General features: G+C 45.5%; 1 protein-coding gene across 2 annotated transcripts in view; it reads left to right on the top strand.

The window, feature by feature from the left end:
- ITGA9 (integrin subunit alpha 9) overlaps positions 1-16235 on the top strand; it is a 387085-nt gene that overhangs the window by 289169 nt on the left and 81681 nt on the right. For both annotated transcript variants that reach the window (XM_024245138.3, XM_054552331.2), the window contains exons 19-20: positions 661-747; positions 11428-11507. In XM_024245138.3, the coding sequence (XP_024100906.3) occupies positions 661-747; positions 11428-11507 (167 nt within the window). The remainder of the gene's footprint in view (positions 1-660; positions 748-11427; positions 11508-16235) is intronic.

Here is a 16235-nt window from a genome sequence, read left to right as displayed (position 1 = left end):
AGCCTCTTGGCTTTCCTTTGACCTTGGTTGGAAGCCATGTGCCCAGGTGGAAAGACAGCAGTTCCCTACAGCCTTTCTCTTCTGGTTCTCTCAAGCCGCTGTGTGCAGAGTCCAGCCTAAGCTGGCTACGCTTAGAAATCTCTCCTTATCCTTGTACCCTCCCCACACCCTGGGGAGACTTGCCGGTGGACAGCCCAGCTCTCACTGCTTCAGGCTTTAGGAAGAAACCCTCTCTTTTCTTGGTGTGATTTTCTTAGAGTTTGTCTTCTTGAACCACCAAGATCTGAAAAGGCAGGATTAGGGTGTGGGCTTAGGAGAAAGGGGCCAGGAAGATTACAGGGTTGCCTTTTCATCCAAACCTTAGGAGGTCTCCAGCTCAGCCATGGCCCAGCCCACCTCACCAGGACCGCCCTAGGGTTTGAACCCAAAGCATTAGTTAGGAATGAAGAGTGGTTTTGTCCTCTTACCTGTCTTCCCAGGGAACCCATGGGAAAAGTGGGCAGCTGGAAGGGGGCTGGAGACGGCCTGGTCAGGGCACCTCGTCCCACTGGTGCCTACCGTCTGAGCACTGCTCCGAAGGACTCGATTGCCCCGTGGAGCCTGCTCCCACACACCTGCCTTTCGTGCAGCCGGCCCATCTGTTGGTGCTTTTTCTTTCAGGAGGAGATGGGCATCTCCTGTGAGCTGTTGGAATCGGACTTCCTCAAATGCAGCGTGGGATTTCCTTTCATGAGGTCAAAGTCAAAGGTAAGGGACACAGATGGGACCCTTCCTCGGCAGCAGACCCCCAGCCCTTCCCACCAGCCACTGATTCTGCCACTGCCTCCCTGAGGTGAGGAGTCCTCCCACCCCCTGCCTCCCATAGCAGCTGGGGCAGCCACTGAAGCCCTGACATGCTCCTGTCCCTGGCAGTGTACACCGGGGTGTACTCCGGACGGGCTGCATCATATGGTCTTTCTCTTTGATTCACATGATGTACCCCAAATGTGAAAGTGAAGGACACACCACAGCCTCTGCACTTTGGCAAGTGCCATTTAGTTGGCCTTCCTAAAATAATTTTTTTTTCTGAGACATTCTGTGCCTCTTTGAGTTCCCTAGACGACACAGGAGAAGATGTGGTCTGTCACCTATAGTCCTGTCACTCCCTTGGGTGCTCACAGTTTTCTGAAGAGACCTCTCAAAATTCTCAAAACATAAATACCTGTATCCCACTTCATTTTTAAAAAGAGTAAAGAAATTAAGTCACTTTGGTATTGGTATGGAGATAGATTTTCTAAGTTCAAATAGTATACTACAGCATCTTCAGACATTCATGGAACATTGTAGTATGTACCATCATTATAAGGAGATACAAACATAGGTAAAAAGATGTGGTGGTTGGAGGCAAAACTAGAATCTGAAAGACAAAGTCTGCCTTTGGAAATGGAAGCTATTTTCCCTGCCATGATTTGAAGGAAATTTCATATTCCTTTGTCTACCTTTTTTCCCTTAAAAAAGTGAAAGCTGGCCAGGCGTGGTGGCTCATGCCTGTAATCCCAGCACTTTGGGAGGCCGAGGCGAGCAGATCACGAGGTCAGGATATCGTGACCATCCTGGCTAACATGGTGAAACTCTATCTCTACTAAAAATATAAAAATTTGCCAGGCATGGTGGCACACGCCTGTAGTCCCAGCTACTCGGGAGGCTGAGGCAGGAGAATCGCTTGAACCTGGGAGGCAGAGGTTGCAGTGAGCTGAGATCACGCCACTGCATTCCAGCCTGAGCAACAGAGTGAGACTCCGTCTCAAAAAAAAAAAAAAAAAAAAGTGAAAGCTTCATCCTTTTCTCCTGCCTGGGTCATACACTCAGATCATTTTAATCTCCAAGGCTCTTTGGTCCCAGTATCTTGTAGCTATTTGTAAACCAATGGTGAGAATATTCTGGTGAGGGAGAAGACTTGGTCATTTCTTAGCAAATCACTTGAACCCATAAGCCCAATTGAATGCACCTCGATCTTGGACTTTCCAGCCTTCAGAACTGTGAGAAATAAATGTTTAAACCACCCAAGCTAGGGTAATTTGTGGTAGAATCCCAAACTGACTAGGGCAAAAAGGTAATAACTTTCTCACTGTTAGGGTCAACGTTGTTCAGTGCTGTGTTCATGTATCACCCAAGATAATCTCATGAACCACCTAAAATAATCTTAGTGTACCACTCCCAGTGTGAACATCCTGTGATTTGGGGAACACTGCCCCAAACAAATGGTGTTCACCATATACATGTCAGGCATGTGTGGAAATGTGGGAGGAACCCCTGGGTAGGGGTTATAGGACCAGGCTCTACCACAAACTGTGTGATCTTGGCGAAACCACAGTGGCCCTTACGCCCATGACTCCTCGGATTTTTTCTGCCTCTCTTCCTCATTCTGTCCACATTCACCCCAGGAGGAGGGAAACCTCAATAAGTGTCTGCCTTTGGAAAGTGGATTACATGTGGCTGGCAGAGTACAGGCCAAGTCCCATTACACTCCAGGTAGAGTGAGGGTGGAGATAAAGGAGGACGACCCCAATCCATGGACACTATTGCCTATAGTAATGTATGTGGCACATCTGCACACAAATTTAATTAAAATTTTTTGAGTAACAGATAATAGGCTTAATTGAAAAACTTGTAACAGTTTCCATTTCATTTTAAACTCCAGCCTATATCACATATCAGACCTAAGATGTGTCTTTCTCTCTCTAGTGGAGTGTTAAATTTTGTCAAATTTTTGTTTGAGAGGGAGTCTCTCTCTGTCGCCCAGGCTGGAGTGCAGTGGTGCAATCTTGGCTCACTGCAACCTCTACCTCCCAGGTTCAAGGGATTCTCCTGCCTCAGCCTCCCTGATAGCTGGGATTACAGGTGCCCACCACCATGCCCAGCTAATATTTTTTGTATTTTTAGTAGAGATGGGGTTTCACCATGTTGGCCAGGCTGGTCTTGAACTCCTGACCTCAAGTGATCTGCCCGCCTAGGTCTCCCAAAGTGCTGGGATTACAGGCATGAGCCACTGTGCCCAGCCAACATTTATTAGATAGAGCCCACGGAATTACGAACATTGGAATGTTGGTTGTTTTCCCAGCTGGTAATGCTGCCACTTTCCTCCCACATACAGATGCTGGGACCTGAAGCAAGACTGACTAAACCTGGGGACTGGGGGCATGGGAACAGAGGGTGATTCCCTGGAGAAAGCCCAACAAGTCACCCAGCAGAGACGGGGCTCCCCGTATCCGCAGCCCAGCACGCACTCCTATGTCCTTCCAACCCTGAGGGTCCTCAGGCTCCAGGCCACAGTCTAAGCCTCATGGCTATACTTTGGCTTACCTTGGATGGCCATATGTTTCTCTCTCTCACAGCCTGCCCAGTTTCTGACATTCTGTTCTTCCAGGCCTCCATCCCTGATTTTGGCTTCTCACCCAATTCTTTTGCCTGTCATCTCACTGTGCTCTTTAATGTGTTTAATTTAATTCGGATCTCCTCCCAGTGCTGACTCTACACCAGGCAAGACCCTGCCTCTCTCTTCCTTCTTTTTTTTTTTTTTGGGGGATTTAATTTTTATTTTATTTTATTTTATTTTATTTTTTTCCAGCTCGCACATGGAAATATATTTTTTGTAGCATTGTTTAAAATAGAGGAAAAACGCAATCAATAAAAGAATGGTTAAGTCAATTCTAATATTCCATCCTATAAGATGCTATGTCTCAATTTCTTTTTTTTGTTGTTGTTTTTTTTTTTGTTTGTTTTTTTACTTATTATTATTATACTTTAGGTTTTATGGTACATGTGCGCAATGTGCAGGTTAGTTACATATGTATACATGTGCCATGCTGGTGCGCTGCACCCACTAACTCATCATCTAGCATTAGGTATATCTCCCAGTGCTAACCTTCCCCCCTCCCCCCACCCCACAACAGTCCCCAGAGTGTGATGTTCCCCTTCCTGTGTCCATGTGTTCTCATTGTTCAATTCCCACCTGTGAGTGAGAATATGTGGTGTTTGGTTTTTTGTTCTTGCGATAGTTTACTGAGAATGATGGTTTCCAATTTCATCCATGTCCCTACAAAGGACATGAACTCATCATTTTTTATGGCTGTATAGTATTCCATGGTGTATATGTGCCACATTTTCTTAATCCAGTCTATCATTGTTGGACATTTGGGTTGGTTCCAAGTCTTTGCTATTGTGAATAATGCCGCAATAAACATATGTGTGCATGTGTCTTTATAGCAGCATGATTTATAGTCCTTTGGGTATATACCCAGTAATGGGATGACTGGGTCAAATGGAATTTCTAGTTCTAGATCCCTGAGGAATCTCCACACTGACTTCCACAAGGGTTGAACTAGTTTACAGTCCCACCAACAGTGTAAAAGTGTTCCTGTTTCTCCACATCCTTTCCAGCACCTGTTGTTTCCTGACTTTTTAATGATTGCCATTCTAACTGGTGTGAGATGGTATCTCATTGTGGTTTTGATTTGCATTTCTCTGATGGCCAGTGATGGTGAGCATTTTTTCATGTGTTTTTTGGCTGCATAAATGTCTTCTTTTGAGAAGTGTCTGTTCATGTCCTTCGCCCACTTTTTGGTGGGGTTGTTTTTTTCTTGTAAATTTGTTTGAGTTCATTGTAGATTCTGGATATTAGCCCTTTGTCAGATGAGTAGGTTGCGAAAATTTTCTCCCATTTTGTAGGTTGCCTGTTCACTCTGATGGTAGTTTCTTTTGCTGTGCAGAAGCTCTTTAGTTTAATTAGATCCCATTTGTCAATTTCGGCTTTTGTTGCCATTGCTTTTGGTGATTTAGACATGAAGTCCTTGCCCATGCCAATGTCCTAAATGGTAATGCCTAGGTTTTCTTCTAGGGTTTTTATGGTTTTAGGTCTAACGTTTAAGTCTTTAATCCATCTTGAATTGATTTTTGTATAAGGTGTAAGGAAGGGATCCAGTTTCAGCTTTCTACATATGGCTAGCCAGTTTTCCCAGCACCATTTATTAAATAGGGAATCCTTTCCCCATTTCTTGTTTTTCTCAGGTTTGTCAAAGATCAGATAGTTGTAGATATGTGGTGTTATTTCTGAGGGCTCTGTTCTGTTCTATTGATCTATATCTCTGTTTTGGTACCAGTACCAAGCTGTTTTGGTTACTGTAGCCTTGTAGTATAGTTTGAAGTCAGGTAGCCTGATGCCTCCAGCTTTGTTCTTTTGGCTCAGGATTGACTTGGTGATGCGGGCTCTTTTTTGGTTCCCTATGAACTTTAAAGTAGTTTTTTCCAATTCTGTGAAGAAAGTCATTGGTAGCTTGATGGGGATGGCATTGAATCTGTAAATTACCTTGGGCAGTATGGCCATTTTCACGATATTGATTCTTCCTACCCATGAGCATGGAATGTTCTTCCATTTGTTTGTATCCTCTTTTATTTCCTTGAGCAGTGGTTTGTAGTTCTCCTTGAAGAGGTCCTTCACATCCCTTGTAAGTTAGATTCCTAGGTATTTTATTCTCTTTGAAGCAATTGTGAATGGGAGTTCACTCATGATTTGGCTCTCTGCTTGTCTGTTGTTGGTGTATAAGAATGCTTGTGATTTTTGTACATTGATTTTGTATCCTGAGACTTTGCTGAAGTTGCTTATCAGCTTAAGGAGATTTTGGGCTGAGATGATGGGGTTTTCTAGATATACAATCATGTTGTCTGCAAACAGGGACAATTTTACTTCCTCTTTTCCTAATTGAATACCCTTTATTTCCTTCTCCTGCCTAATTGCCCTGGCCAGAACTTCCAACACTATGTTGAATAGCAATGGTGAGAGAAGGCATCCCTATCTTGTGCCAGTTTTCAAAGGGAATGCTTCCAGTTTTTGCCCATTCAGTATGATATTGGCTGTGAGTCTGTCATAGATAGCTCTTATTATTTTGAGATACATCCCATCAATACCTAATTTATTGAGAGTTTTTAGCATGAAGAGTTGTTGAATTTTGTCAAAGGCCTTTTCTGCATCTATTGAGATAATCATGTGGTTTTTGTCTTTGGTTCTGTTTATATGCTGGATTACATTTATTGATTTGTGTATATTGAACCAGCCTTGCATCCCAGGGATGAAGCCCACTTGATCATGGTGGATAAGCTTTTTGATATGCTGCTGGATTCTGCTTGCCAGTATTTTATTGAGGATTTTTGCATCAATGTTCATCAAGGATATTCGTCTAAAATTCTCTTTTTTGGTTGTGTCTCTGCCCGGCTTTGGTATCAGGATGATGCTGGCCTCATAAAATGAGTTAGAGAGGATTCCCTCTTTTTCTATTGATTGGAATAGTTTCAGAAGGAATGGTACCAGTTCCTCCTCGTGCCTCTGGTAGAATTCGGCTGTGAATCCATCTGGTCCTGGACTTTTTTTGGTTGGTAAGCTATTGATTATTGCCACAATTTCAGCTCCTGTTATTGGTCTATTCAGAGATTCAACTTCTTCCTGGTTTAGTCTTGGGAGGCTGAATGTGTTGAGGAATTTATCCATTTCTTCTAGATTTTCTAGTTTATTTGCGTAGAGGTGTTTGTAGTATTCTCTGATGGTAGTTTGTATTTCTGTGGGATCGGTGGTGATATCCCCTTTGTCATTTTTTATTGCATCTATTTGATTCTTCTCTCTTTTTTTCTTTATTAATCTAGCTAGCAGTCTATCAATTTTGTTGATCCTTTCAAAAAACCAGCTCCTGGATTCATTAATTTTTTGAAGGGTTTTTTGTGTCTCTGTTTCCTTCAGTTCTGCTCTGATTTTAGTTATTTCTTGCCTTCTGCTAGCTTTTGAATGTGTTTGCTCTTGCTTTTCTAGTTCTTTTAATTGTGATGTTAGGGTGTCAATTTTGGATCTTTCCTGCTTTCTCTTGTGGGCATTTAGTGCTATAAATTTCCCTCTACACACTGCTTTGAATGCATCCCAGAGATTCTGGTATGTTGTGTCTTGGTTCCCGTTGGTTTCAAAGAACATCTTTATTTCTGCCTTCATTTCGTTACGTACCCAGTAGTCATTCAGGAGCAGGTTGTTCACTTTCCATGTAGTTGAGCGGTTTTGAGTAAGATTCTTAATCCTGAGTTCTAGCTTGATTGCACTGTGATCTGAGAGATAGTTTGTTATAATTTCTGTTCTTTTACATTTACTGAGGAGAGCTTTACTTCCAAGTATGTGGTCAATTTTGGAATAGGTGTGGTGTGGTGCTGAAAAAAATGTATATTCTGTTGATTTGGGGTGGAGAGTTCTGTAGATGTCTATTAGGTCTGCTTGGTGCAGAGCTGAGTTCAATTCCTGGGTATCCTTGTTGACTTTCTGTCTCGTTGATCTGTCTAATGTTGACAGTGGGGTGTTAAAGTCTCCCATGATTAATGTGTGGCAGTCTAAGTCTCTTTGTAGGTCACTCAGGACTTGCTTTATGAATCTGGGTGCTCCTGTATTGGGTGCATATATATTTAGGATAGTTAGCTCTTCTTGTTGAATTGATCCCTTTTACCATTATGTAATGGCCTTCTTTGTCTCTTTTGATCTTTGTTGGTTTAAAGTCTGTTTTATCAGAGACTAGGACTGCAACCCCTGCCTTTTTTTGTTTTCCATTTGCTTGGTAGATCTTCCTCCATCCTTTTATTTTGAGCCTATGTGTGTCTCTGCACGTGAGATGGGTTTCCTGAATACAGCACACTGATGGGTCTTGAGTCTTTATCCAATTTGCCAGTCTGTGTCTTTTAATTGGAGCATTTAGTCCATTTACATTTAAAGTTAATATTGTTATGTGTGAATTTGATCCTGTCATTATGATGTTAGGTGGTTATTTTGCTCGCTCGTTAGTTGATGCAGTCTCTTCCTAGTCTCGGTGGTCTTTACATTTTGGCATGATTTTGCAGCAGCTGGTACCGGTTGTGCCTTTCCATGTTTAGCGCTTCCTTCAGGAGCTCTTTTAGGGCAGGCCTGGTGGTGACAAAATCTCTCAGCATTTGCTTGTCTGTAAAGTATTTTATTTCTCCTTCACTTATGAAGCTTAGTTTGGCTGGATATGAAATTCTGGGTTGAAAATTCTTTTCTTTAAGAATGTTGAATATTGGCCCCCACTCTCTTCTGGCTTGTAGGGTTTCTGCCAAGAGATCCGCTGTTAGTCTGATGAGCTTCCTTTTGAGGGTAACCCAACGTTTCTGTCTGGCTGCCCTTAACATTTTTTCCTTCATTTCAACTTTGGTGAATCTGACAATTATGTGTCTTGGAGTTGCTCTTCTCAAGGAGTATCTTTGTGGCGTTCTCTGTATTTCCTGAATCTGAATGTTGGCCTGCCTTGCTAGATTGGGGAAGTTCTCCTGGATAATATCCTGCAGAGTGTTTTCCAGTTTGGTTTCATTCTCCCCGTCACTTTCAGGTACACCAATCAGACGTAGATTTGGTCTTTTCACATAGTCCCACATTTCTTGGAGGCTTTGCTCGTTTCTTTTTATTCTTTTTTCTCTAAACTTCCCTTCTTGCTTCATTTCATTCATTTCATCTTCCATCGCTGATACCCTTTCTTCCATTTGATCGGATCGGCTCCTGAGGCTTCTGCATTCTTCACGTAGTTCTCGAGCCTTGGTTTTCAGCTCCATCAGCTCCTTTAAGCACTTCTCTGTATTGGTTATTCTAGTTATACATTCTTCTAAATTTTTTTCAAAGTTTTCAACTTCTTTGCCTTTGGTTTGATCCTCCCGTAGCTCGGAGTAATTTGATCGTCTGAAGCCTTCTTCTCTCAGCTCGTCAAAGTCATTCTCCGTCCAGCTTTGTTCCGTTGCTGGTGAGGAACTGCGTTCCTTTGGAGGAGGAGAGGCACTCTGCTTTTTAGAGTTTCCAGTTTTTCTGCTCTGTTTTTTCCCCATCTTTGTGGTTTTATTTACTTTTGGTCTTTGATGATGGTGATGTACAGATGGGTTTTTGGTGTGGATGTCCTTTCTGTTTGTTAGTTTTCCTTCTAACAGACAGGACCCTCAGCTGCAGGTCTGTTGGAGTACCCGGGCTGGCCGTGTGAGGTGTCAGTCTGCCCCTGCTGGGGGGTGCCTCCCAGTTAGGCTGCTCGGGGTCAGGGGTCAGGGACCCAATTGAGGAGGCAGTCTGCCCATTCTCAGATCTCCAGCTGCGTGCTGGGAGAACCTCTGCTCTCCTCAAAGCTGTCAGACAGGGACATTTAAGTCTGCAGAGGTTACTGCTGTCTTTTTGTTTGTCTGTGCCCTGCCCCCAGAGGTGGAGCCTACAGAGGCAGGCAGGCCTCCTTGAGCTGTGGTGGGCTCCACCCAGTTGGAGCTTCCCAGCTGCTTTGTTTACCTAAGCAAGCCTGGGCAATGGCGGGCGCCCCTCCCCCAGCCTCGCCGCCGCCTGGCAGTTTGATCTCAGACTGCTGTGCTAGATCAGTGGGCGTAGGACCCTCTGAGCCAGGTGCGGGATACAATCTCCTGGTGGGCCGTTTCCTAAGCCCGTCGGAAAAGCACAGTATTCGGGTGGGAGTGGCCCGATTTTCCAGGTGCCGTCTGTCACCCCTTTCTTTGACTAGGAAAGGGAACTCCCTGACCCCTTGCACTTCCCGAGTGAGGCAATGCCTCGCCCCTGCTTCGGCTGGCGCACGGTGCGCTCACCCACTGACCTGCGCCCACTGTGTGGCACTCCCTAGTGAGATGAACCCGGTACCTCAGATGGAAATGCAGAAATCACCCGTCTTCTGCGTGGCTCACGCTGGGAGCTGTAGACCGGAGCTGTTCCTATTCGGCCATCTTGGCTCCTCTCCCAGGATTTTTCTCTCTCTTCCTTCTTGTCCTCCTCCTGCCCTGTCTCCATGCCTGACCCCCACTCCCCCTGTAAGCTGACCAGTCCCACAGCAACAGAAATTTCTGTCTAGAAAGAGATGTCCATGTTCACTGTAGATGATTGTCCATTGTAATGGACCAAAGTCCATTGCTTTCAGGAAATATTCAGTAGAATCCAGTGTTGCAAATATTAGACCATTGCCTAGAATTCACCATAATGGAACCCAAAGGTTTAGACATTATATAAGTTATAGGCTCTCAGAATTTGATGAAATTTAAGAACCATTTTGTCCAACCTCCTCTTTTTATTGAAATGCAAAGACAGTATCTTAGCCAAGATCACACAGTCAGTTTGTGGTAGAACCTGGTCCTGTGACCCCTACCCAAGGGTTCCTCCCACATTCTCACACATGCCTGACATGTATATGGTGAACACCATTTACTTATGGCAGTGCCCCCCAAATCACAGGATGTTCACCACTAAGTGGTAGACTAGATAATTTTAGATGGTTCATGAAATTATCGTGGGTGATACGTGGACACAGCACTGAACAACATTGACCCTAACAGTGACTCTTTTCGCCTTAGTCAGTTCAGTCATCTATAACAAATTACCCTGGGCTAGGTGGTTTAAACAACAGACATGTATTTCTCACAGTTCCTAAGGCTGAGAATTTCAAGGTCAAGGTCCCGGCAGATTCAGTTCCTGGCGAGAGTTCTCTTCCTGGTGTATAAACAGAACCTTCTCTATGTGTGCCCATCTGGCTTTCCCTTGGTGTGTGTGCATGGAGAGAGAGAGATCTGTTTGTCTTCTCTTCTTCTGAGTGCACTAATTCCATCATGAAGGCCTCACCCTCATGACCTCCTCTAAACCTAATTACCTTCCAAAGACCCCATCTCCACATACCATCACATAGGGGGGTTAGGCCTTCCACATATTAATTTGAGGAGTGGCAGGGGGACACAAACATTCAGCGCGTAAGACTTTTCAACAGTCTTCCAATCCTAGCCACACTCAGGAAAACGTTTCCAATCCTGCTAGCACATCTTTAACACTTCTCTATCACCAGCAAATCTCCCTTTTCAACAAAGATGGAGCAGACCTTAGGCTCAGAGGCTTCCAAAGGCAACAGAGTTCAGCACTGCTCTGTTTTCTTTGTGTTCATTTTTACAACTACCTTCTCTTTTTGGCAGTGATCCTGGATTCCCATCTATGACAGTGATATAAATTGTTCTTTTAAAACAATCTTTAAACTAAAAGAGTAAGGCAACAAAAATATGAGCAAATATCCCAGGCGAAGTAATTTGCAGATGTGGCAGAAATTGAAAAGATGGTATGTGAGTGAAACTTAGAAAGTCCCGGTTAAAGAGTGTAAATGCATCACTTCCTAAAGAGAGCCTCGGTGGCTGAACAGGAGCAGCAGGTCTCTGGCCAGAGTATGTGTCAGGCTTGGTTTTACTGTTAAAGCTGTGCCTTTGGCCTGACAGTCAGAAAGCTATGCATAAAACATAAAGCTTATCATGCAAATAAGCTTCCAGAGGTCATAAACTGCAGAAGATGGAAGAGAACAGTTTAAGTTTGGAATGCCTGCTGATGCCAAATACCACTTCCTTTTTCACTAGTATGAATTCAGCGTGATCTTTGATACAAGCCACCTGTCTGGGGAAGAGGAAGTTCTCAGCTTCATTGTTACTGCTCAGAGGTAAGCGGGGTTTAAACACTTTTTTCAAAGATAAGAGATTTATGGGACCAGGAAAGGATGTGTCCTGGTTAAGCTTTGATGAATCCCAGGATGCTGAGGAGGAAGAAATGGTTACTCAGTGATAAAGCCTTGAGCCGCTAAGTGGAATTAGATCTCTTGGGGATGGTGGTTGCCTAGTGCTGCTTGCATAGCCGCCACTGCAGATTGAGCTGAGAGGAACTGGGCATCAGCCACTCAGAGGTGATGATTCTGCAGCTGAGGAGAGACAGGCCCAGGGGGGTGAGGCTCTAGTCCAAGGTCAGTTCCCACTTGGCTGTGTATTTCCTAGATCAGACAGATGTCCTCTGCAAATTGTCAGGCTGGGCCCACTGCTGCTTTTGGACATGGTGCTGTATCCCTTGATGGAGTGGGCAGGTCACCTGCAGCCTGAGGGCCTGGCCGAGCCTGTTGCCAGAGGCCCCAAGAGATGCTACTCAAGAGAGGGCTTAACTTGGAAGCCAAGTGGATGGATAGGAAAGGGGATCGTGGGGTGGCAGCTTCTCCCCTCAGGAGCATGTGCCCGCCCCTCTCGAGGATAGCCACGAGTGCCTGTGGGGGCTTCTGGGGAGTTACAAGATGCCTTCTCCAGGGCAGATCGAGCATGCCTTGAAGCAGCATCTAGGTAGCACTTGGCTGGCAGCTCCAGTGGAGGGAGGGGCATTCAGGTGGTTGAACAGGGAGACACAAGCTTTGATTGGGGTGGTGGTTGGACACCCAAGGCAACCTTTTCATTTTCACTTGGAAATGATCTTAAACTTAACAGAAGTCTTACAAGAATAGTGCAAGGAACTCCTATATACCCTTTACCCAGATTCACCCAGTGTTAACATTTTGCGTCATCTATTTTATCATCCTCTTTCTATATACTTTTTTTGTTAACCATGTGAAAGTTGCAGAAATCATGCCTCTTGATTCATAAATACTTCAGTGTGCATTCCCAAGAATGAGGCTGTTCTCTTAAGAAACTGTAGTATAGTTATCACATACAGGAAATTGAACATTGACACTATGCTGTTAGCTAATCTGCAGTTTATGTTCTGATTATGCCAGTTATCCCAATAATGTCTTTTTAGCCACTTCTTTTTACTGGTCCACAAGACTTGGTTATTTTCTATTCACACTATTTTCAAGATCACATAATTTACATTCACATAAAACGTGACTATGATCTAATAGAAACCTATGCAAAGCATAGATAGGGTAGATTTCATTCCCATTGCACAAAATCCAGAAGGGCTTCAGTGGGGAGGTAGCATTTAAACAGAGGAGTCTGTTTTCAGGCTGAAGCAACATGGGCATGGCAGTGAGGCTGTCCATGGGGCAAGAAGCCTGTTACACCTGTGCAGGTGGTGGACATGGGAGTGTGCTGGGGATTCGTGCACCTTCTCAGAAGAAGGATGGGGAGCACACAAGCACAGTGGGAGTGGGGCTGAAAGAGGAGCCTGGGCGCTAAACCATGGGGGACAAAGGTCACCTAGAAAATCTGAACTATATCCTGATGGCACTGAGGAGCCACTGAAGGTTTTTGAAAAGGGGAGTGGCACAGTGCAACAGCTTGGCCCCAGAGCATGAGGTTGATGAATTTGATAAGGGGCGGCAGATGCCCATTCAAATCTGAAAATTCTCATTCTCTTGCCATTTCTTGGATCCACAGAACACTCGCCATTGTTGGGCAGACCCATCAATGTGCTCTCTTGGTCCTTCCATACCTGAGGCAGCCTGTATGCCTGGAAAGGAATGTGACATGGAAGAGATTTCCCTTGTCAAAAAAGAAGACACTTCCTGCCTCCACCTGATTCAGGGCTAATCATAACAGTCAGAGAGGGCAGGGAACCAGTATTGCAATTGTGAAAGGTTCGTTTGTTAGAATACCATGTCCACACAGCAGCAGTGCTCTGGTTTTGGATGCATATTAGAATCGCCTGGGGAGCTTTCAAAAATATCAATGCCTGATCTACCCCCAGAGACTCTGACCCTGCCTCTGCCTGGGGTGAGACCTGGGCAATGGAGTTTTCAGAAGGGCTCACCAAATGATTCTAATGAGCAGCCAAGGCTAAGAACCACTATTTATAATCCCTTACTCTGTGCTGGGCGCATTTTCACTCAGTAAATATTTGTTGTGCACCTTCTATTTACCAGTTGCAGTGCTAAATGCTGGGCACATGAGAAAATGACAGTAACCTACTAAATTCAAGAACACCCCCTATGTACATTAACAGTGCTACATAGCTTCAGGAAGCCCTAGGATCTGTACCTTCAATAATATAAAAATTTCTAGTTTCTTAAATCACAAATGTTAAGATGACCATATTATCTTTTAAGCACACACCAGAATATTTCAGACACTCATTTCTTTTCAGGCATTGGTGAAGATATGGTCTGACTGCCCCGGAGGGCACCCACACACAGCACTTGACTCCCTGCTATGACGGAAAGATCTTTAAAGCTCCTTATCTTGAAAACTACAGTTAAAATCTCAATTGTTCCTTTCTTCCGTCACCACCCTTTGAAGGTCTCTTTGCCTACGTGTAGATTTAGGGGGACATAATGTTGAGACTGAGCAGTTTCTCGAACCTCTCCTCTCAGCAGCCACCAGCCTGGCTTTTACAGACCACTGGAAAGTATCCCAGCTCATTAGCTTTTGGAATGACGGGAAGCCTTTTGATGTTTGGCGTCTTTATCTCAACTTTTCAACTTAGCTCATTCTGGAGCAGTCACACGATGACAGATGAGACAGTTGGGCCTAAGCCGGCCAAACAAATGGCAGGGCAAGACCTGGCAGGATGCTGGGGTGGGGGCGGGAGTGGGCCAGGATGGTGTCAACCCATCCACAGGGGAGTCGCCTTTGGCCTGCCCACAGCAGTGATCCCAAGGCTTTTGTCACCCCTTGGGAAAGGAAGGACAAGGAAGTCAGGCTGTGTGGGCACCTGATCCTGCTGCTTTTGCAAACTGTGGATGCCCCTGAGGGACTGATGTCACCCCATGTAGGAAGACAGATGAGGAGCCAGGGCAGAGACTGTGGCCCTGTGGGGTCAGCGTCACACAGTACCATTGTTTCAGAACAATAGGAGGGAGAAGGAGAGGGGATGTGAGAGCTATTTAAGTGCTGTTGCCATTCAGCACTTGCTGGGTGAGAGAGGAAGGCAGTGGGGCAGGGCTTGGAGGGGGCAGAGAGAGGGCACAGAGCAGACAGGGACTCAGCAGATGTTCAGGGAACGGCGTGGTGGGGAACAGTCAGGATGAGCTGAGCCCAGGCTCAGCAGGTCTAGGGGACTCTTTTCTTCCGCCCATGCAGGGTGAACTTGGGAACCAACTGTGAATGTAGGTTCAAGAACATGTACCCAAGAGCCACGCATTTTCCCAAGGAATAATGATCACAATTCCTATTAGAAATTTAATAAAGTAATAAAGGGAAACTAGGTCTTCTCTCTCCTCCTCCTGTTCCTTCTCCTCCCTTCTTCTTTTGCTCCTCCTCCTTCTCGCTCCCAAATCTGGCATCAGGAGCAGGAGTCACAGCTGAGAGAGCCCTGGTTTGAAGTCTGACTGAGGTGGTTGGAATCTCAGCTCTGGTTTGCAGGGGGACCTTGGGCAGTTACCTGATTTATCTGACTTGCTCCTTACCTGTCAAAGGTGGGTGCTCCATCTCCCTCTGGGGTTGCTCTGAGGTCTCAGTGAGGCCATGCTGAGAAATGCCCGGCATAGTGCCTGGCACACAGTAGCCACTTAAACAGCATCAGTTCTCTCATGTTCACCTTTCCAGAATGACCTCACAAGAGTCCCCGTTCTGTGCTTTCTCACCCGGAGGCCTTATGTGGATGCATATTAGAATCACCTGGGGAACTTTCAAAAATATCGATGCCTGATCTACCCCCATAGACCTGCTATAGCCAAGGTCTATAGCGAGAGCTTCCATGATGTTTATAGTGGTAGGTTTGGTCAGGGCCTCTTTCCTGGGCTTGGCTGTCCATGGATGATGGGTGGTCCTTTCAGGTGACACGTAGCTGCTGAAGTCTAGCAACCCCTTCCTGGCTGCAGTGCCCTAACTTCATTGGTCCATTGTTCGTGGAACAGGCACTTACACAAGTAGCACACATAGCAGGTGCCCTGCCCATAACCCCTCAGCCCTCACCCTTCCCAATCTGTCCGCAAACCGGGCAGATTCTGGCTCCCAGCACCAGCCACCCTGCCGAGGCTTTCTCTGGCCAGAGCCCACTCACTTGCCTGACAGGCAGATGCCAGGGGGTTCGTTCCACCCCACCCCCAGCAGCAGCAGCAGCAGCAGCAGCAGCAGCAGCTCTCAGGAGTCAGTGGATAAAGGCCTGGCTCCCATGCCCTCATCTAGGAAGACTGACTCTGCCTCACAGAGTCCCCGCGAGACTGGGCCCTGGCTGCCGACAGCACGACCCTCCTGTATGGCATGCCTTTATTGTCTCCTTTCCTTTGCTCTCTCCCTTCTCCACTCTCCACTCCTACTGGCATTTCCTGGGACCACCTCTCAAATAAACTACTTATACTCACATCTTTGTGTGGAACACAACCAAGACAATAGAGTGCCCTTGATAGATATGTACAGGGACCAAAAACAGACTGAGGGCAATGAGGTGCCGTCTGCCCTTGGAGAATGTAGAGATTCAACTCTAAAGTGGAACAGAGAAAGCCCACTGCTGGACAGCTAGTGTTGGCCAGCGT

The sequence above is a fragment of the Pongo abelii genome, chromosome 2, assembly GCF_028885655.2.
Source record: "Pongo abelii isolate AG06213 chromosome 2, NHGRI_mPonAbe1-v2.0_pri, whole genome shotgun sequence".
NCBI lineage: Eukaryota > Metazoa > Chordata > Mammalia > Primates > Hominidae > Pongo > Pongo abelii.
The sequence above is the reverse complement of the archived record's forward strand: the minus strand, read 5'-3'. Positions and strand labels throughout refer to the sequence as shown.